Source organism: Anarhichas minor, unplaced genomic scaffold, assembly GCF_050575085.1.
Source record: "Anarhichas minor isolate MPS153535 unplaced genomic scaffold, ASM5057508v1 ptg000007l, whole genome shotgun sequence".
Taxonomy (NCBI): Eukaryota; Metazoa; Chordata; class Actinopteri; order Perciformes; family Anarhichadidae; genus Anarhichas; species Anarhichas minor.
The window spans coordinates 11,138,382-11,158,966 of record NW_027466453.1 but is presented as its reverse complement, the minus strand read 5'-3'; the positions used below and the strand labels follow the sequence as shown (position 1 = coordinate 11,158,966).

Sequence of the window (20,585 nt, the reverse complement as noted above, 5' to 3'; positions counted from 1 at the left end):
AGCCTATCGTACAGCAATTTCCAAATACAAGCTCAAATAATGTTATACCAACAATGAATACAACCAAATAGCCGTGTATGTTGACATATGTAAATATGTATACATATTTAACCCAGAAATTTTCCTACTCTTTTCCTGCCGGGTGGGCACACGAGCCATTTCTGGAATTGATCCAAAGCAGTATGACATTTAGAACAGAATGAAAAAAAAATCTTCGAACAGCGAGCCTTTCCTCGTCTCTAAGAATTAATCTCTTTAGATTGCAGTCCGACACATTTGAATGAGTTTCACTTGATGCTCCCTGTTTTGTTCTGCAAAGCTTTGTGACACACAACGATGTTTTTATGGTGCTTCCCCTCTCAGTGCCGCTACCATTTCCTCTCTTTCACTGGTCGGTTGCATTGGGATATTTCCATCAAGGAGCGATACAGTAGTGATGTATTTGCAGTGGTGCTAAGTCAATCTGATTCCTGTTTTCCTGTTTCAGGGTCATCCAGGAAGAGAGGGCCCCGCAGGAGAGAAAGGCATCCAAGTGGGTTACTGCATATCTGCGGCTTGTCTGGTGTAGTGTCACAGAAAGATATCATAAGTGCAATATCATGGTGTTTCTTGCAATTTATTGTAACTCACTAGCATTAAGTTGCAATAAAGCTCACTCTTATCAATATAAACACTGTGTTCCTACAATGTCATCGTCTTTATTGGGCAAGAGGCTAAGCTCATTAGAGTCAGCAGCATGCACTCATCGGCAACATCAATGCGTATTGACAATTAGGGGTAGGATACAATGACTGAGTGCAATGCTTATTCAAATGTTGTCAGATAAATGCATCGTTGCTGTCTGCCGCTGTCTAAGACTAAAGAATACCGTTTTTTGTTTTTTTTATGAAGGGTTTACCAGGCGCTCAGGGGCCCGTTGGGTACCCAGGGACCCGTGGAGTCAAGGTGAGACATAAACGCATCATGATGTCAGGAGTAATGTCCGCTGAGATGTTTATTCCCTTCGAACGTTTCATTTTATTAGTATGTGACGGACAAGCTGTTTGAGTCTATGACTGACAGGTGACAGGTGGAGGGAATGCTCCTCGGTTCTGAAGGGGACTGCTAACAGCAGAGTGGGAGACATTTGATGGATGGAAGAGATGTCAGAGTCAGATAGAGCAGAGCTGTGTGCGTAGGTGTGGAGCAGTCCATTTTGAAAGTGCTTTGAGTGTGCTTTTGAAATTGAGGAATTCAAGTATAGGGTTGTCATGAAATTGCATCCTGCTTGGTATTTGTTTTTGTGTCACATTCACACATCTGGTATTGTATCTGGCAGCGTAGCTCAACATCCTTCAGGGGAAGCCTGACCTTGTTGGAAATCGTCAGTATGAAATGAATGTAAGGTCAATAACTATTTAATACAAAGCAATGTTAGGTCAAGAGAAAATCAATACGCACTTATAAATCATTTCAGTGTTTTAAGATGGGGTATTTCTGGAGATGCAGGCAACCAGTGTTTTTTTCTGTGTGATGTTCACAGTCTTTTCTTGAGAGCAGACTTGTGAGTGTTCTTGTTAAATTAAGAGTTTTCCTACTTTTTCACAGGGAGGAGATGGAGTTAGGGGTCTAAAGGGAAGCAAAGGAGAGAAGGTGAGTGAAACAGATAGTGAGTCTTTATTCTGTTGTCAAACTGCGGATTGTGACTGGTGGGACACCTGATGAGTTACAAAGTAATGATGCCATTTATCACCTCTCCTCATCGCATCACAGGGGGAAGATGGCTTCCCTGGGTTCAAAGGTGATATGGGCATCATGGGAGACAGGGTGAGAGCGACCCACAAATCACAGGCCTCAGTATAACTTTCTCTGTTGTTCTCTATTGGAGTGGAAATACAATTGTCATCTCCCCGTGTACTCTCATTCTTGACTTTAGGGTGATAACGGAGGTTCTGGTGCTCGTGGAGAGGATGGACCAGAAGGGCCAAAGGGCCAAACAGGACTCTTGGGAGATTTAGGAGCTCTCGGGATAGCTGGCGAGAAGGTACATTTTTTAAAATGATTTACTTTACAAGACAGGGTTGGGACACAAAAGAGGAGGATAGGGAGATCAAATAGCTGCCAAATGATAAGAAAATTCAGTGGGACTTTACATTACAGCTGAGTAATAACATGTTATTGATAAGAGGTCACAATTATATAATATTGTGTAATTCCAAATGATTAACCTGGTAATAGTTTGGTATTAATGGGTATATCTGTCTAATATTATATAACAATATGGTAACCTATTGTAACCTGCAATAAAATGGTGATATTATTATAATGCTGAAATTCATCCTCACTTGTGTTTCAAATATTCCTTTTCGTTTCAAGGTAATACAAATTATATGTTTCATGCTGTGACGTGTCACCTGTTGACACATTACCTGTTGCTATTTAATTTCATGGTAATATTAGATTTAACTAAACAACAAAAAGCATAATGATTACCTGGAGACATTGTGGAAACAGGTAGTTAAGTATTTTGCAGCCCTGATTCATCAAAACCGCCGTTGTGTTTCCAGGGAACAAATCACAACATTAAACATATCATTTGCACAGCATCACAGTAAAACTGAAAGGGATGTTTGGAATGTGAAACATCAACCTATATTACATCATTATTATCAGGTTATTACTCCAGTAGTGGCACCATATTACCATATTGTTAAACCATTACCCCATTATTACTGAGCAGTAATGTAAAGTGCTACCAGAAACTCTAAACCTGCGTTGTGCTGTTACAGCCCTGGTAATGTGAGGTAGTAGAGTTACATTTCATTCGTTTTCAGCTGTGACAAAACCTTCTGATAACATGAGTGTCTGAAAATCCCTGAAATACTGAACATATGGATTTTAATGCCCGCACATTTATTACAGCTGATTACAGCCCATTCCTCAGGCAAAGCTGCCACTGAACCACAGTGTGCATGTTTTAAGCATTTAATCTTTCTGTCATCATTAAATGCATTAATTTAAAGACATCCTGCTGTATTTGGTGCATGCATAGTCAGCAGTGTGTCATACACATCGTAATTAAATGGTTTTCATGCACTTTTCTTCTTAATATTTCCCTGGTTCCTTTCTTCCTGCCCTCTTATTCTGCCGGTCTCTCTGCAGGGTAAACTTGGTGTGCCTGGATTGCCAGGATACCCTGGCCGACAAGGTCCTAAGGTGATTTAGCATTGACGAGCTATTATCATCAGTTAATGTGTCCCTCTGGTTCCTTTATCGAAGCCTTAACCAGCAAGATGTGTCTTTGGCTGGACTGTTTCCTGTCTGATTAAAAATAAAGGATGACAAATGGCTTATTAAAAAAGTCTATTTTATTAATAGTTCATTAGTGACATCAATTCATTACATGTTGATGAATGGCGTATTTAAGGCTGTGTTGGGCTCGTGGATTCGATTTGCTTTAATTTGATACAGTAGTTAATTATGCGATAATGAGGCATCAGGGGTGACGTGTGATAAATGGACGGCCGAGGCTGATTAACCTCTACGTTTGTCTCCAGGGAACACTTGGCTTCCCCGGTGGGGCCGGGGTCTCAGGAGAGAAAGGACGAAGGGTGAGGCCATTTTTTTTCACATTCTGGCCGCTTCAGAATTTGTAAACTTTTCTGTGTGGGAGCTGATGAATAATTGTTTGACCTTTTACAATCCAGGGTCCAGCTGGTCAGCCGGGGCTCGGGGGCCAAAGAGGTCCTAATGTGAGTACAGCTATAGGTGCCATGCCCACACCACCATTTTTTTCTCTCTCTGTATAAAGCTGTATTTGCTCGAATTAGATACCATCGGTGTACCGCAACTTGTGGGAGGCACATTGTTGCATCACTGCAGTGTTTTCACCAGACGATTATCTTCCACCTCCAGATGAGTTAATTCATAAGCATGTGCTAATCAGACAGTTATTTGTTTTCCAATAGGGAGCCCAGGGGGGAAGAGGAGCAAAGGGGCCCACTGGAAAGCCTGGAGAAAAGGTGAGCTTAGACTGACGCACACACACACACACACACACAAACAGTGACATAAAGAAAAACATATGCACAAACATTTACGGTCACATAAACACACACCTGGCTGTCTCATAAAGTGTGGATGAATGTGCCGACCGAGTTGGAAGTGGATGTTGCTGTTCACTTCTCGATGACAGGCCATCTGGTGCAGTGAGAGAGGATGCCTCAGTTTTCACTCTCACCCTCAAAGACCATCTTGGGAAAGCTAAAGATTTGCTGGCGGGCAGAAAACTAGAAATGTTTGAGTGGCTCATGTTTTTGCGTCTTCATGTCTCCTGCCTTGTCCAACTGGTAGGGTTCTGCTGGACAAGAGGGTCCTCCAGGTTCCCCCGGAGAACAGGTAATCTTTTTCCTCATGGAGAATACTGTACATACATTGTTTAAAAAAGACCATAGATGTAAAGCCTGAAACATATCTTGGCATCTCAGTCTCAAATCAGTGTAGGCCAAGCACCAGAAACTACAATCTGGGGTTTGAGACAATCTGTGTTATTGTTTCCTAGGGCCCCCAAGGACCACAGGGACGAAACGGTGAACCAGGACTTCGAGGGACCAATGTGAGTGGTCTATGATATACTGTACAGTGATTACCCCGTGATTTACCATCACTCGTTTTTACCTCATGGTCAAGTTTGAATATGTCCAGGTCATGACAATGATGTAATAAAATGCTTCCGTTTCAGGGTCCACCCGGAAAAGATGGATTACCGGGTCATCCAGGCCAGAGAGGGGAACCAGTGAGTAACGTTTAATCTTAATAAGGCTACACGTTTAGTATTTTTACCGGAATTCACTTGTCAGAGAGCTGAAAGTCAACATGATCTACTGCAGGTGTCAACGCAGCAAACAAGTCGAAAGCTATGACTTCAGCATTGAATTACTGATTACTGAAGAGTGCAAGTCGGGAGGCCTCTAACAAGATTACCTGCCCTGTGTGCATCCTATCGACTCTGTTTCAACTCTGAGGCTCACTTGTCTTATTCTTCAGGGCTTCCAAGGCAAAAACGGACCCCCCGGCCCCTTAGGTGTTGTAGGACCACAGGTGAGAGGATCAGCCAATGGCATATTAGTTGATTGTTATGCACACAGCTGTTTATTTAAGACAGCGTGTTTTTAAATAACTGTTATGAAATATGTGTCATGTAACTTGCTTGTTTTCAGGGCAATTCTGGTGAGACAGGACCAACTGGAGACAGAGGCCATCCAGGATCGCCAGGACCACCTGGTGAGCATGGTTTACCGGGATCTGCCGGAAAGGAGGGTGCCAAGGTGGGTAGTTTTCATCATAATGTCGGGCTCATAATCACTTACCAGCATCACCTTATTACTGTGATATTAGATAAAGCCCAAGGACTCTCTCAGCTCTGCCTATTGCATATCTTATCTCCTGGGTCTCATCCCACCCTCTAATTTGCTAATAAATAACAGAGGAAACCTCGCGGTGTTGAGTGTATTATGGCTCATAAAAGATAAATGGTGCTTCTTGGTGCGACTTGCTGGTTTGGTGTGATTTATGACTGCATAAGGGCCTGTTGTCTGCTCGCTACTTGCCTTTTATCTAATCACATATGTGTGTATGTGTGGTTTCCAGGGAGACCCAGGTCCATCAGGAGCCTCAGGGAAAAGTGGCCCTACTGGGCTGCAAGGCTTCAGAGGGAGCAGAGGGACCCCTGGTGCAATGGTAGCGTAAACTTTCATACATCTCACATCCTCGCCATCTCTCACTGTCAACCAGGAGGTTTATTACCTCAGTAAAGATTGTAAACATGAGTTTATGGTCATAATTGCTCGTTTCAACACTTCTTCAACACAGCATGATGTTTATTTTGTAAATTAAAGTCCCATTTAGAGTAAAATAGACGATAAAGCAGGGTATGCTTTAGGGCTCGACTTCCTTGTGGTTGACAGGTCACTACTACGGCGTTGTCGGGTCTGAGAGTTGTCCGTGTTTTCGTCTTACAACTTTAACCCCTTCATAGTGTGATTGTAGTACATGGAAGTTAAATTTACCATTTTGTTTGCCTAAAATGTCTTATTCAGCATTCGGTAGTACTTTGCTCTATCTTATCGTGTCACGAAAAAAAAAACAAGATGGCGACGGCCAAAACACCAAACTCTCAGCTTCAAAACCATAGTCCACAAATTAAAGGGTGATGTCACGGTGACAACGTCCACTTCTTACAGTCAACACAAGATCCTTTGAAATGTGCAGCTTGCAATTACATCACAGTTTAAGTTAAAATCCTGCCAGTTACGCATAGAGTTTTGCAAATGGAAACTTACTTCACTGATGGTAAAACTTGCAATGGATGCGGTTGTCGCGTGATTGTGAAGGCTGTTTATGTGCATCTCCAGGGTCCTGCAGGTCTGAAGGGAGGAGAGGGCCTACCCGGTGTCGCAGGACTTATTGTAAGTCTGATTTTGTTAAATTGCTTTCCATCCCATCCCCTGCTCTCTGCCAGCTTCTATGGTCTAAAAAAATGCTAGGACATATGAAGCAGGAGGCTGTTTCCATGGTGATCACTGATCGTGACCACCACATTAAATCAAAGAGTGCATCATGGTCACCTCATCGCTCGGTCTCCTCTTTTTTTTTCCCAGGGTGCCACTGGAGAGAGGGGCCCTGCTGGGCCGGCAGGCGCTATTGGCCAGCCAGGACAGCCCGGCGGCGTGGGTCTTGCTGGGCCGATGGGAGAGAAAGGCGAGCCAGTAAGATTTGGAACATTGCTAATTTTGTTTCTTCGGCAAAACAATGTTTTCTAACACATACTGTCCTATCACCTCCCACCATTGGGTAATAAATAACATGTGCTCTCGCCTTGGAATGTGTCATTATGCGACAGAGAGCAGGAGGGAGGCAAAGGAGACAGAGAGAGAAAAGCAGGGACAAATATGAATGTGATCAAGCCTGCTTTCTTGGGTGCAAGTTTCCCTCCTGGTTTGATCCATTTGTCAATGTGTCATGCTGCTATATGAGGATAATAAGTATTGTAGCATTTGCTAGATGTGTGCTGTTTTCCCTTCTGTTCCCTAGGGAGAGAAGGGGCCTGTGGGGCCGGCTGGGCATGATGGGGAACTGGGACCGTTAGGGCTGCCGGGGGCTGCGGGATCTCCTGGGCCTCCAGGAGAGGACGGAGACAAGGTAGTTATATTGGAGACATCAGTGGATTATGAGACAATGGTCCCTGGGCAAGAATATGTTAAAGTCCTGTTCCATCTCTCCTACACAGGAGCAAGACACACAGACTTTTTTTAGTTGTTTAGCCTCTTTTTGTTGTTGTTTCGCCTCTATTTGTAGGTGCTTTGCATCTTTATGTGGTTTTATATGCCTTTGTGGCCATTTTGTTAAATTTGTTTATCTTTATGTTTGTTTTGCCCCTTTTTGCAGTCATTTTGTGTATCTCTGCAGTTGTTTTGCATCTCTTTGTAGTTTTTTTATGTTTCTTTGTGGTCCATTTGTTCCTCTTTGTGGTCGGTACGTGTCTATGCAAGTGACATTTTGCAGGTGAAGCCTGGTAGACCTGGTAGGCCTCTTAAGTAATCCTTCCACTATTGGACAGCCAAACTGGACTGCAGCACTGCTGTTAAGTGGTTTCTCTCGTGCGTATGTTCACGTGTGTGCATTTGTCTCCATAGGGAGAGACAGGAGGACCAGGCCAGAAGGGCAGTAAAGGAGACAAAGGAGAAGCTGTGAGTATGAATTGTATGCGAATAGTCCCAACAGCACATCACTGGCCTCACCTGGCCTCACCAGGAGGTAGAGGACAAACTGACTTATAACTGGTAGGCTGCAATTCATTGTGATAAATGTTTGCCTGGACTCTGCATCATCTCTTGGAATGAGCAGATTGTTTTAATCATGTCTTTCCTTCAGGGAATGTGTATTGAACTCTCCTTCTGCTTTTCTAGGGACCCCAAGGACCTGTTGGAAGTCAAGGGCCTGTGGGCCAACAAGGACTGCCAGTATGTTATGAAAACTCAGATGAAAACACACCATTGTATGAGAAGTTGGTTTAGGTTGTGCAGTGTTAACACAGTGTACAGTGGTGACCTGTACTTGTATATTTCAGGGTGCAGATGGTGAGCCAGGTCCTCGTGGGCAGCAGGGCATGAACGGGGTGAAAGGAGATGAAGGACACAGAGGCTTTAAGGGAGCATCTGGTCCTTCTGGACTACAGGTAAGAATTACTGTCAATTCCAATAAACGGACCGCGTCTCCATTGGCTCCTCCCTGATTTAAACATTTATACTTTAGTTTATCTCGGTCTTCATTTTATATCGGAGACTGCGCTGCTCACCATATCTCCATTTGTAGGGAATGCCAGGACAACCAGGGGAGAAGGGAGAGAGCGGGCATGTTGGCTCGATGGTGAGTGCTGTTCAGCAATCTCAGCACATATAACACTCATCTCAAGTCTACTGCTGAGGTCCAGTGTCAGTCTCAAGTCTTTTCTCAACACCACTTTACTGACATCTTACATTTTGTTTCATGATTGGTATGACTTTGACTTGTCTTGGTCTTGTCTGATATTGGATATCGACTTGCCTTTTCTTTACTTTCCAAAAAAAACTTTGAATATGTTTCTCCGCTTTTCTTCATTTTCTCTCCAGTACCAAAGCAGTTTGATGAATCTTTTCAAAGATCAAACATGTATTTACATGCATTCATCAGTATGAAAACAATTCATTATTTACCAGGAATATTTAGGGTGTAATGCAGAGCTTGTGCAAGTACCGTATTTCAGTTTTTGATTTGGAAACGAGTTTGTATTTGTCTGAGATCATTACTCAGCTCAGTGTTTTCTGTTACCTGTACGGTGTTTCTGATGCGGGTGTGTTATCGATACCCTCACACGGTGCAAGTTTAAGTAGTGCATTATTTCATGCGATAGCTCTATCCAAGAAGCAGACTAAGACCATCCCCCTTTGTTTTGAAAAAATGACATGATGCACACAATTTGGCAAGATCAGGAGGGTGCAGTACTCTGCAAATAAAACAGGACCAACACCAATATTTTAGTGACACCCCATTATTTAATAACACATTGAATATGTGTGTGTTACTATAGGTGTAATCACTTGGCTCGATGCTTGTAGATAATGCAGCCCAGAAACAAATGAAAACAGGTTACTATCAGAAGAAAAATAGTTCAATGCAATCACACTGCATTATAGAATGCATCTCGCACTGCTTTCATATGAGGGAAATAATAAAAGGAATTTCATGGATGATTTTTATTCCGTTAGATGAGGGAATGGTATTTTTTTTTATAGCCTGTTATAGAAACAAAAGGCTGATAATGAGGAGAGAGGAGCCATGTTGTTTCCCAGATTATTGTACATTTAGTATTGTAAAGGTTCAAGGTATCAGCAGCGTAGGAGCTATAGCTGGGACACAGACAATCCACCTCTTTAAACTTTCATTAGTGCCACATGTTTTGTTTGCTTCGTTTTTTTGTGCTGATCCTGCTGCTGTGTGTCAAACTTGTGAATCAACCTATTTCCTCTGCCGATACTCATCAACGCTCACCGCCCTGAAACTACAGGCAGCGGGTCTTGAGCGGGGCTTAGTTTGTTCTGGTCTGATTAGTCTCAATATAATTGAGACTCCGGTTGTACAAAGAGGTGTTGATAGACCTTAAGAGTAAAGTCAGTCATGGTTCTTACACTTGGAGCAGTCTAGTGTGAGATCGATGCTCACACATTACTAAGAGCTGTTTCCATTGTAATAGCCTCGACGACTCTCAACACCTAACAATCTAATCATCCTCATCTGTTGAGGAACTAAGGGCAAAATTTAAATCTGTGGTTTTCTTGAGCATTTTTCCAAAGCCGACAATTGGACTTGTGATAACAGAAAAGCACAGGTGTAACGTCAATGATGGTTCTGCTCCTAATAGTATAGAATATTCCTTTTTTTAACCTAATTCATATAGTACAGAAATATCATATCCATGACACAATGACACTGAACAATGCCTACACTTTGTGTGGGGTTTTAAAAGTGTTGATTATCAAAGAAATGAACATCCCACATTAGCTCTGCTAAGTAGCAGCAAACTAGTCAACCATATTACCATCGCGTATAACAAGAACTGTGTTATTAGAGCATCCTTGGTTTAAAAAAAAAGCACTCTTCGGTCAACTGCTCTTTAATTCTGTTCCTCATATCTCCAAGTCTGTTGGCCTTGGTTATATCTTTTTATTTTCTCATAAAAATGATATCCAGAGTAATGATGGCAAAAGAAACCGTAACACCTATAACAAGCTCAACTCGTCTTTTCAATTGGTGATGGATCTTCAAGGCTGAGTGTGAATGACGGTGACTTTATGGGCAAGAGAGACAAGCCCACAGGATGAAGAGGTGGTCCTCCATGTAAAATGAAGAAAAGGATCAAAAAGAGAGGAGAGAGTGTTACGGAGAGGACGCAGTGAAGCAATGGAGTGGAAGGAAGAGGCGGAGCACTGATTGTGAGCAGGAAGACGGTGTGACAGCTGCTAATCAGATTAGCCTCAGCCTTGGCTGTCTAATGAGCATCCTCCTTTGTGACCGTCATCTCGCAACGCTGTCAACCATGAACACATGCTCAACAAGATTCTCTATAGCCCCTCTTCTCCACAGCCAGATTAAGGAGGGAATCAGAATGGAACCAAAACAAAAGAGAAAGAGAGAGGAGAGATGCTCAAGACTCAGTGGGAAAGTTTCATTCATGTGTGAGCGTTGCGGATCACAGGATTCTCCCCTCTAATGCTCAAGTATCTCTCCGCCAGAAGGATATATGTTTCCTCTAGTCCCACACAGTCTCTCTCTGGGCAGATTGTCTGTCTTTCTGTCTCAGTGTCTTCACAACACAAGGCTCCCTCCAAGACTTCAGAGTGATTCAGAGCACAGTTCAACATCTACTCGACTGAAACTGAAGCCGAGCACAGTTAGGATTAATTGCTTCCCGGTCTCTCTTGAGCTGCACAGAAGAGTCAAATCACATGACGTTACTGTGGCTCAGAGAATATGGCCTTGCACATCACAGACTAGAGGTTTCTTATTAAAAATGGAGAATAAGAGAGATGGGAGGGAGGGAGGAATCAGAGCTCGTGTCATATTGAGGGTAATGACCTGTCTGGATGTCTTCATCATGTCACTACGATAATGATCATGGATCCTGGGGCCATTGCATAAGCAATCCTCCATGGCCTGACTTCTAACACTCATTTAATTTAAGAGGCACCGGTCATCCACTAGCTCACATTCAGTTTGTATTTCTTCTGCATGTTTTATTAATGCAGTATATATATCTTTATCGTCTGCACTGATATACTAACGAGACATTTTATTTCTCTCTCCACAGGGGACTCCAGGACAGCATGGCCCACGAGGCCCTCAGGGGTCCATTGGTAGAGAGGTAGAGTACAGCATGACTTTTTAAAATTACCCATGTGGGTTTAGACGTGAGTGTGACTATTAGTGATATTACATAGACAGTCCCATTGAGCGAGGGATAAAGAGAACACTCTATACAAATACAGGTGCTCTAAAGCAAGTGAAAGGAGAATTACCCTGCGAGGAACGAATTATATCAACAAGCTGTTCATATCCATCTTCATAACACAAACTGTAAATATTCATAGGAAAAACATTTCAAATCTGATGTTCTTGCCTTTTTTAGGATAATTCATTGAGGTTTGCAAATATATATTATTTGTTCATGAATTGTTTTTTTTGAAAATGTATCATTGAGGCTAAATCATTATTTTCGTTGATTTAATTTAAAGGAACCGGGTGAATCATTTAGGGGGATCTATTGGTAGAAATGAATATAATAAGTATGTTGTCTTTAGTGTATAATCACCTGGAAATAAAAATCGTTCGTAACCTTAGAATGAACCGTTTGTATCTACAAAGCGGGTCCTCTTCAGTCCGCCATGTTTCCACAGTACCCCAGAACGAACAAACCAAACACTGGCACCAGATAGGACCATTCACGTTTTTGGTGTCAGTCACCATAGTTCTCCTACACGCTTAAGCGCACGGGAGGACATCAGTTGGTTGCAATCTGCAGCCTCACCACGAGATGCTGCCATATCATTCACAGTGCACCTTTAATCTAAATTCTTGCATTTTTGATTTGCAATTTTGAAATTACACAGACCCTGTGCAAGTATTGGAGTTCTGATATTTTCAAGTGATAGTAGCAGCATGCCTTTGTGATACATACAGAAAACAAAGGTGTATCAGTTTTGGAATCAAAAAGACATCCATTCAATACCCAGCATTATCTACTTTTCAAACTAAACAATAGCTTATCCTTATACACAACATATTTTATATTTCCCAGCCTCTCATCTTTATATTCTGTCTCTTCATTTGAACACTTCCTGCCACAGACCATCCGCTGCTTTTGAAACTTGAATTATTAAACAGTATTAGGATTTAATCCCTGGGAGAGAGTTATATTTACTGCTTTATGAATCATGAAGACGTATTAGACTATCATCCCTGAGAGGCAGTTATATTTACCTCTAGTAATGGTCGTCTCTCTGCAGCCTCTCACACCGGTCAATTATTCAGCAGCAAGCTGCAGAAATCTATGTGAGCCACGCTGCGGCTTCTTCACAGGAAGCATTGGAAATACGGCGGTGCAGAGAGGATGGGATCCATTAATGGATTGATACAGGAATTGTGGAAAAGAGCGAAATGGTGGTTGGATGGCATGAGAGGAAAGAAAGCAGGTGATAGCAGGAGAGCGGGAGTAGTGCGTGGCGGTACTCAGCTCTCATGTTTGTGCACTCTACCGAAGACGTGCTTTTACTGGGTTTGTCTCAAGACAAAGCACAATGACAGACGTATGCGCACGCTAACATGCATGCACCTACACAAGCGAACAAACAAACCGATTGAGAGGGGGAAATAGCATCCACTCTACTGTGCGACTCAGGCTCGATCCACAGAGCAAACCTGTCACAGTATTTTCCCTTGTGTTGTGATAATTCTGTTCCAGTTTCAGCATTCTGTGAGCAGAACTGCTGACAAGTAGCAACAAAAAGATACTGCACCAAGAGCTCGATTTTCAAAAATCAAATGAATATTTCAAACTTGCCCTTGTATGATATTTTGGCTCAAGCTGTTCTCTGTCCTCCTACCACAGGGCCCACCTGGAATGTCTGGTGGAGTTGGTCAGCCTGGGATTGTTGGAGAGAAGGTCAGCATTTCCCATTAGCAACTACACAGCGTGTGCTGTGCACATCAGAGTATCATAGCGGGGGTTTGTGTGTGTGTGTGTGGGTTTTTTTTTATCTTGTGCTTTCCTTCTCTACCAGGGTGAGGATGGAGAAACTGGAAACCCTGGGTCAGCTGGAGAGCTTGGCATTGCTGTAAGTCATGTTAATTCCATCTTTCCTTCCCGTCTTGCTCAACCTCATCCTTTCTTTACCCTTTCACTGATTGTCATTTCACATGCCGGTGTCCCAGGGTGCTAAAGGTGATGTGGGGGAAAAGGGCGACTCTGGCCCTCACGGTGCAGCGGGGCCTCCAGGACCCAGAGGAACACCAGGGGAGGACGGCCCCAAAGGCAACCCTGTGAGTCTCTGTCTCTCTGGATCATTAACTCTTCCTTGCTCTGGTTGTCAGTTCAGACTGTTGTTGCTCTGTGATGGTGTCTACCTCATTGTTTGTCCCCACAGGGCCCTCTTGGATTCCCCGGAGATTCAGGACCTCCCGGAGAATCTGGCATCAATGTGAGTATTATTGTTATCATTGTTTTACCATTAATTTGTCATTAACTTATTGTTTGATTATTCCTTCTACATGATGTTTTTTTATCCAGGGAGTAGATGGTGGACCGGGGCCTAAAGGAGACAATGGAGAATCTGGCAAAGCAGTAAGCAGCGATTTTTTTCCCCCACTTTTTGCATGTTGACAACACTAGTAGCTCTTGTATGCTTAGCTTAGCTTAGTCTGTATTCTCTGTGACATATTGAGGTTTTGCTTCTTCATCTTTACGGCTGGACGTTCTTCTCAGTTTTAGGTGACTGAGTGATAACGTGTTTCTGTTTTAACATTAGTCCTTTTGTCTTTTTCTCTGAAGGGACCTCCAGGAGCCTCTGGAGAGCCAGGTCCTTCAGGACCTCCTGGACGGAGGGTGAGCTCAGCATATTGTATATGTTTATGTGCCTACATGTGTGGGTCGCTACTGTATATGTGTTTGTTTGCAGTGTCAGTATCGTGGCAATCAACATTGTCTTTCTCAACCCCAGGGTTATATAGGTGCTGCAGGAAATGAAGGGAAGCAAGGCATGAAGGGAGCCAAGGTAAGGGTAATGGCTGGCACTGAGCTCCGTGGTTGTGTTTGGTGCCTTACGGCAAAGCCCTTCTGGTCATAATGCCTGGCTGCCTGTGTCTGTCCCTCTGCTCTGTAGGGGACAACAGGGACCCAGGGTCCAGTGGGGAAGACAGGCCCAGTGGGACCCCAAGGGCAGCCAGGGAGGTCTGGCCCGGAAGGTCTTCAAGGCATCCCAGGTTCAGCGGTCAGTACACAATGTAAAATGCTTTGTTTACATTAGTCTGAAGCTGGTACTGACTTTGTTGAGTGTGAAGCAACATCACTGACAATCATCAGCACACGAACCTCCATCACTGGTTGCATTTAACCATTGCTTCAGCATACTTTACACTGATCTCTAATTATTGTGTTTCTTCTCTAGGGTGAGCACGGGTTAAATGGGCCACCAGGACAAATCGGCCCACCAGGACCAATAGTAAGATCCTTATAGTTGCCTGTTAATGGAGAGCGTCATTCATAATAATAAATCAGGATTCAAACCCAACCGAACAATATTCCATGTGCATTGGCCAACTAATACATCTGCCATTGTTGACAGGGGCCACAAGGACTTCCAGGATTAAAAGGAGACCCTGGAAACAAGGGAGACAAAGTGAGTGTTTAGCCCTTGACAGAGAGAAAACTCTGCACCAGTTAAGAAACAATGCTGATGAACCATGTCTCGGTCTGCAGGGTTATGGTGGGTTGATCGGCCTAATTGGCCCCCCAGGAGAACATGGCGAGAAGGGAGACAGAGGCCTTCCTGGGATCCAGGGTACACAAGGGCCTAAAGGAGACGAGGTGCATTTAGTTGCAAAACGATGCATCTGATATACTTCCACACAACAGGAAGTTCAGTTCACTAACAAGATATGCTTGTCTTTATATATAGGGTACGCCCGGCACACGTGGTCCCACTGGCCCACTGGGACCATCTGGACTGTCAGTAAGTCACATAGCTGTTAATATATATGCTTTTCAGTATGATCAGTGTTTGATTTCAGCTACAATACGAGATAAGTCATTTGCGTATTAAGCCCAAAAGGAATGTGTTGATGTCTTAAGAAACGTTATATATGTATCAACCTATTCACATACTGTTATTGTCCATCCTATGGCAAAAAGCAGTAATGTTAAGGTTGTATAGATTTGGATCGCAGAGATTTAGCAGCTGATTCTATCTGCAAAGCTAAAGTAAGAACCATTTTGTCCAGAGAACACACAGTCTTGTTATTATTGTCATTGTTACTCAGTAGTGAATCATTTTGACCATAACCTGCCCTGTCGCTAAGCAGGTGCCGGATTTATCAGTGAATAGCTGACAGTATTTTGCAGTGCTTACTTGAGTAATTAGATAGTTTGAAGAGTACGTACTTTTACTTGTCTTTTTACTGCTTACTTACTCCTCCTCTCCACTCTTAGGGTACAGCTGGCGATAAGGGATCGAAGGGAGAAATAGTGAGTACAGTCATCTGTCTTGTTTATACATTGCCGCCGCTGTACTCACACCTCAGCTTGGTTAGCAGCTGCTGGGAACATATGCCGGGGAAGAGAGAAAAAGAGTGTTTGTTGGTTTAAATGTACCGTGCTTCACAATCACAATGCTCTACTTTGTTTACTGCATGTCTTTGGAACTAAAAAGAGGCTGTACAGCCACGCTCGCCTTGTGTGTGTGATGTTTTTCAATCACACCCTTTTAATAGGATTTGGTTCTGGTGTGTGTGATGTTATGAAAACCACTACAGTGTGTCGTGAGAGCCAATGCTTTGACCACAAAGTGCTGATGCACACAGCTGGATAATCCTACAACGGAGGCCATATCTGCCTGGATAAAGCTGGGATTTAGCCAAGTGGTGTGAGAGAGGCTCCAGGTGAGAAATGCTTGACACAAAGTTTTGTCCTGTTCTATTCTCCAGGGTTTTGTTGGTCCCAGAGGAGATCGAGGCCTTGCTGGACCCCCAGGGCTCCCTGTGAGTACTGCGAATGATCCACATCATGGCCCTCTCAGTGCCATCTTTACCCTCTGTCTTGCCCTGTCACCTCTTGCTCACCTCTGTCTGCTACCTCCAGGGACCCCCTGCGACAATGATTGAGCCTCTGCCTATCAGAGAGGGCAGGCGGAAGAGACGAAGGCACTCCGATCGGGCAGGAGGAGCCGCTCCATTCAGAGAGGAGGATGTGGATCTGGAGGAGTTACCCCAGGGAGATCAGCCTCTGGAGGACGCCGAGGGAATGGAAGAGGTCTTTGCCATCCTATCTTCCATGAAAACGGAAGTAGAGGTGATGAGGAGGCCCTTGGGATCCTTTGAGAGCCCTGCCCGGACCTGCAAAGAGCTCATTATGGTCCAACCGGGCTACAAAGACGGTTAGCAAAGACAATGCTTCATGATTGATGCCTATTTCAACACATTCAATGTTTTATCCAGGAAAAACTAGTGAAGAAAATTCACACATCCTCTAGCAAACCCCCCTTTTAAGTAAAAATGCTCTTTATCATATCGCCAGCTGCATGTAATCATTGTGTAACCCTCGATGTGTTCATTATACACATGCTTGATCAATGTCCTTTCTTTGTGCATTTTGTAGGAGACTACTGGATTGATCCTAACCAGGGCTGTCACCGAGACTCCATCAAGGTCTACTGTAACTTCACAGCTGATGGAGAGACATGTCTCTACCCTGACAAGAGGATTGAGAATGTAAGCCAACCTCGTCAAATAACATCAGAGCAAAAATCACTCCCTATATCCCTTAAGCCTAAAATTGACTCAACATCATCTCTCTCTCTCTTTGTGTGTCTCTCTCTCTCTCTCTCTCTCTCTCTCCCTCTCTCTCTGCTTCTAGGTGAAATTAGCAGCGTGGAACAAAGAGAAGCCAGGAAGCTGGTACAGCCAATACAGGAAAGGCAAGCAGGTACAACAAAAAAAAAGTCTAACCTCCTGCCATTAATCTCAACTGGTTCCAAATGCCAGGCAGTCTTTTTCAGCTAAATTACTCATCCTAATTGAGAGTGCTTGAATGATGTTCATGCATAAGATTGTGGTGCAAGCATTTGTTGAGTGTGTTCACATGAATGTGTAGGCTTGCACATGTGTCTATCCATGTGCTTTTAGTTTATTATTTGTATATTATATAATTAGGTATCAATTTTTTAGACCCTGTGCAATGAGAGAGCTGATTTGATATTGCCCGCAGTTGAATTCAGCATTCTGGATGACTCAGAAAGAGCCATTGTCAACTCTTTCATTGACTAACATGCAGGGCAGCTCGCTCAGAGCACTGGCCTTTCATGAGCACCTGATCAGAGGTCTCATAATGCTCTCAGATAATCATAGAGCTGCCAGCACAATTGCAATTCACTGACTTTCTCGTACAGAGTCCTTGGATCTGCTTAAGGTTTATTTTTTTTCCCCTTAATTTCCCTACTACCTACTTTACTTTCCCTGTCTGTTCTGATTCTGAAGAGAAGTTGCCGTAAACTTTTCACCCTTGCTGACGTAAACGCCGTCATCAGCACAGGGTGGCTGGCAGGTTTGTAATTTCAGTGATTAGAACTCATATTTGTCTGAGAAAGATTATAGACTCAGACATGTTTTTCTGTGGATTTGTCTATTTTAGAGTATTTTGTGTATTGTATTTAATTGAAAGGCAATGCAGTTTAATTAATCAGGGGTTTATAGTACATACTATATCCATCTATGTAGAACACTAATGTCTCTATCTGTGTCATCCAGTTCTCCTACAGTGACAGGGATGGGAACCCTGTGCATGTAGTTCAGCTGACCTTCCTGAAACTACTGAGTGCCACGGCCAAGCAGAGCTTCACCTACACCTGCCAGAACTCGGCAGGCTGGTTTGACAGAACCTCTCGTTCCCATCAGCGTGCCCTCCGCTTTCGGGGCAGCAATGACGAGGAGCTGACACAGGCCAAAAGCCCCTTCATCAATGCGGTGCATGATGGATGCCAGGTCAGTGCAGGGCCATGCCAGAGAAAGGGACTAGCTGGACAAATAAGAATTAGCCTTGTACAGGGATTTAGGCCAGAGAGCGGGGGGAGCTAGTTAGTCCTATTAAGCCAAGCAAATTCTAATAATGGCTTTAATTTTTCTCTTTCAGTTCCGCAAAGGTCAGGAAAGGACTGAACTAGAGATTGACTCTCCCTCGGCAGAGCTGCTCCCTATTATAGATGTGGCTCCAGCAGACTTTGGCAGCAGCAACCAGAAGTTTGGATTCCAAGTTGGACGAGTATGCTTCAACGGTTAACATCTTGCCAACAACAAACAAAATAAAAGAGACCTGCACAAAGTTTTCACTTAAGGAAACAGGACTTTTACCGCTGCCCCAAGCAGTATTTATTCTTCATGTTCCTGTATGTGGTGGGTTTGTGGTATATCATTCAAGACTATTCAACAGCCAATGAGATTGGTTCTATGGCTTTACAACAAGAAGAAGAATGACGAGAAAGAGGACGTGTACCAGTGGGAACAAAGCACATTTACCAAAGGGAAATATTCCAATTAAATATATTTAATTTCAAGTGTTTTCGTTGTCTTTTTCTCTCACAGTTTGAGTGTGCTGTAAATTATCCTCTAGAATTTTGAGGACTGCACAACTTGAGGATGACCACTTACAAAACAAGACAGACGTGTATGTTCCCGGAGAGGAGCGGTCTGTCATTCTGTGGTATGGGTCGGCTAAGTGGGACTTTTCAGACCTTGGATGAACTAGTTGCTACCTAATGCTTAACAAAGACTGCGGCTGAATAAATCAGAAACGTTGTCGTACTCATTTGCATGCTCAGATTTTGCTATAGTGACAATTGCATAGCAGTTGTGAACTAGCCTAGCATATTAATTCCACACAAGCACCATAATTAATTTCCTGTGTGCAGGAATGACATATTGTCCTTTTTACCCTTCAACTGCAGTTTGCTCAGTGAATTACATTGATTAGTATTCAAAAGGCGTAGCTAGTTATTGAACCCGACACTTACTTGAACGGATAAGGTTGTTTCCTTTATTGGACTGCTTCCCTCCATGGGTTTGATAATAAGCCTTTTGAGCCCTCTATCTTCTCAAGGGCTACATTAGTTTATGTCAGACTAACACCCTTTTTACTGCGGTATATACTTGCTATGACATACCTCTGCAACTATGTTGGGGATATTCCAGGGCAAGAATTAAGAGCATGTTGATTAAAACAGTCTTAACTGCATTAGTTCTTTATACCGAGAGACGCATCTCTTGAAAGCATTGCTGACGTAACCGGTTTTCACATTTTTCTCACCTACTCAGAGGTTTCTGTTTCTCTGTTTTGAAATTTCTAAATAATGTGTTGCTGTTCATTTGATATGATTTGCTCTTCAGTGGTGCTAAAAGTGATTCTGTTGTTTTTGTGTCACTGTGTTTGTGTGTCTCTGTGGGCAGGATTATAGGACGAGAGAGATAGAGGGTTATTGCTCTTTCAGCAGCACGAAACGCCCTCAGAGGCCGAGGACTAGTCTACTGTGTTTTTTTGTCCATCTTCTGGCTGATGGTGCCAATTTCACAGGGCCAGTGAAAAGAGGTTAGGGACAGTTCAGAGCGTGGTTGATCGCTTTAAAAGGGAAAATCCATCTTACACGAATCCAGACAACTGTCTATCGAAACTAGAAATTGCAGCATCAAGACTGGAGTTAATGGTGTCATCATGTTACATTTTGAGAATTTTATCCATCTTAGATTTAAATTTTTTTTTTGTATTTCTTTCAAATTACCTTTACAAATTGTAGAGCTGTGAATCAGAAATTGTCCTCACATCCCAGGGAAATTACCACGGGTGCCATTATAGCGCCATGTTATTCCATTATTCACAGTCTGTGCAGCAGCTCCAGGATTTGTGTTCAGATGACATTATTACTACAGTCTCTGTATGTCGGCTTAAACAGAGACTTCTTCAAATTATTAAATGGCAGCCGTGAAATATTACAGAAAGGACATATGCATGTGAATTCTATTTTACGAATGATTTTCCGCTTAGCAAATTAAATCTTAATGCTCCGTCTACCTCCTACTCAAACAGTAGACTGTGTGCCCAACGTGTGTAATTTTGCAATTCACTCCCGCCGTTCTATTCTTTTCATGGCGTTTAAACATTCTAGTCATTAACTCCTCTCCTCCTGTCCATCCTGTGTATAGTGTTTGTTGTACTAACTTTACATACTGTACAGTTATTCTGAGGCCTGAATGAAAAA

General features: G+C 43.1%; 1 protein-coding gene across 2 annotated transcripts in view; it reads left to right on the top strand.

Moving 5' to 3' along the window:
- Nucleotides 1–18,890, top strand: part of col5a3a (collagen, type V, alpha 3a) — a 43,837-nt gene extending 24,947 nt beyond the window's left edge. For both annotated transcript variants that reach the window (XM_076085783.1, XM_076085784.1), the window contains 42 exons: nt 488–532; nt 892–945; nt 1,588–1,632; nt 1,753–1,806; nt 1,916–2,023; nt 3,142–3,195; nt 3,537–3,590; nt 3,687–3,731; nt 3,948–4,001; nt 4,333–4,377; nt 4,541–4,594; nt 4,721–4,774; nt 5,026–5,079; nt 5,199–5,306; nt 5,629–5,718; nt 6,393–6,446; nt 6,639–6,746; nt 7,072–7,179; nt 7,674–7,727; nt 7,947–8,000; nt 8,108–8,215; nt 8,353–8,406; nt 11,384–11,437; nt 13,181–13,234; nt 13,353–13,406; nt 13,504–13,611; nt 13,716–13,769; nt 13,859–13,912; nt 14,120–14,173; nt 14,289–14,342; nt 14,451–14,558; nt 14,736–14,789; nt 14,913–14,966; nt 15,047–15,154; nt 15,246–15,299; nt 15,776–15,811; nt 16,270–16,323; nt 16,424–16,718; nt 16,940–17,052; nt 17,198–17,266; nt 18,088–18,321; nt 18,470–18,890. In XM_076085783.1, the coding sequence (XP_075941898.1) occupies nt 488–532; nt 892–945; nt 1,588–1,632; nt 1,753–1,806; nt 1,916–2,023; nt 3,142–3,195; nt 3,537–3,590; nt 3,687–3,731; nt 3,948–4,001; nt 4,333–4,377; nt 4,541–4,594; nt 4,721–4,774; nt 5,026–5,079; nt 5,199–5,306; nt 5,629–5,718; nt 6,393–6,446; nt 6,639–6,746; nt 7,072–7,179; nt 7,674–7,727; nt 7,947–8,000; nt 8,108–8,215; nt 8,353–8,406; nt 11,384–11,437; nt 13,181–13,234; nt 13,353–13,406; nt 13,504–13,611; nt 13,716–13,769; nt 13,859–13,912; nt 14,120–14,173; nt 14,289–14,342; nt 14,451–14,558; nt 14,736–14,789; nt 14,913–14,966; nt 15,047–15,154; nt 15,246–15,299; nt 15,776–15,811; nt 16,270–16,323; nt 16,424–16,718; nt 16,940–17,052; nt 17,198–17,266; nt 18,088–18,321; nt 18,470–18,616 (3,270 nt within the window). In that variant the 3' untranslated portion in view covers nt 18,617–18,890. The remainder of the gene's footprint in view (nt 1–487; nt 533–891; nt 946–1,587; nt 1,633–1,752; nt 1,807–1,915; nt 2,024–3,141; nt 3,196–3,536; nt 3,591–3,686; nt 3,732–3,947; nt 4,002–4,332; nt 4,378–4,540; nt 4,595–4,720; nt 4,775–5,025; nt 5,080–5,198; nt 5,307–5,628; nt 5,719–6,392; nt 6,447–6,638; nt 6,747–7,071; nt 7,180–7,673; nt 7,728–7,946; nt 8,001–8,107; nt 8,216–8,352; nt 8,407–11,383; nt 11,438–13,180; nt 13,235–13,352; nt 13,407–13,503; nt 13,612–13,715; nt 13,770–13,858; nt 13,913–14,119; nt 14,174–14,288; nt 14,343–14,450; nt 14,559–14,735; nt 14,790–14,912; nt 14,967–15,046; nt 15,155–15,245; nt 15,300–15,775; nt 15,812–16,269; nt 16,324–16,423; nt 16,719–16,939; nt 17,053–17,197; nt 17,267–18,087; nt 18,322–18,469) is intronic.
- The last annotated feature ends 1,695 nt before the right edge of the window (nt 18,891–20,585 follow it).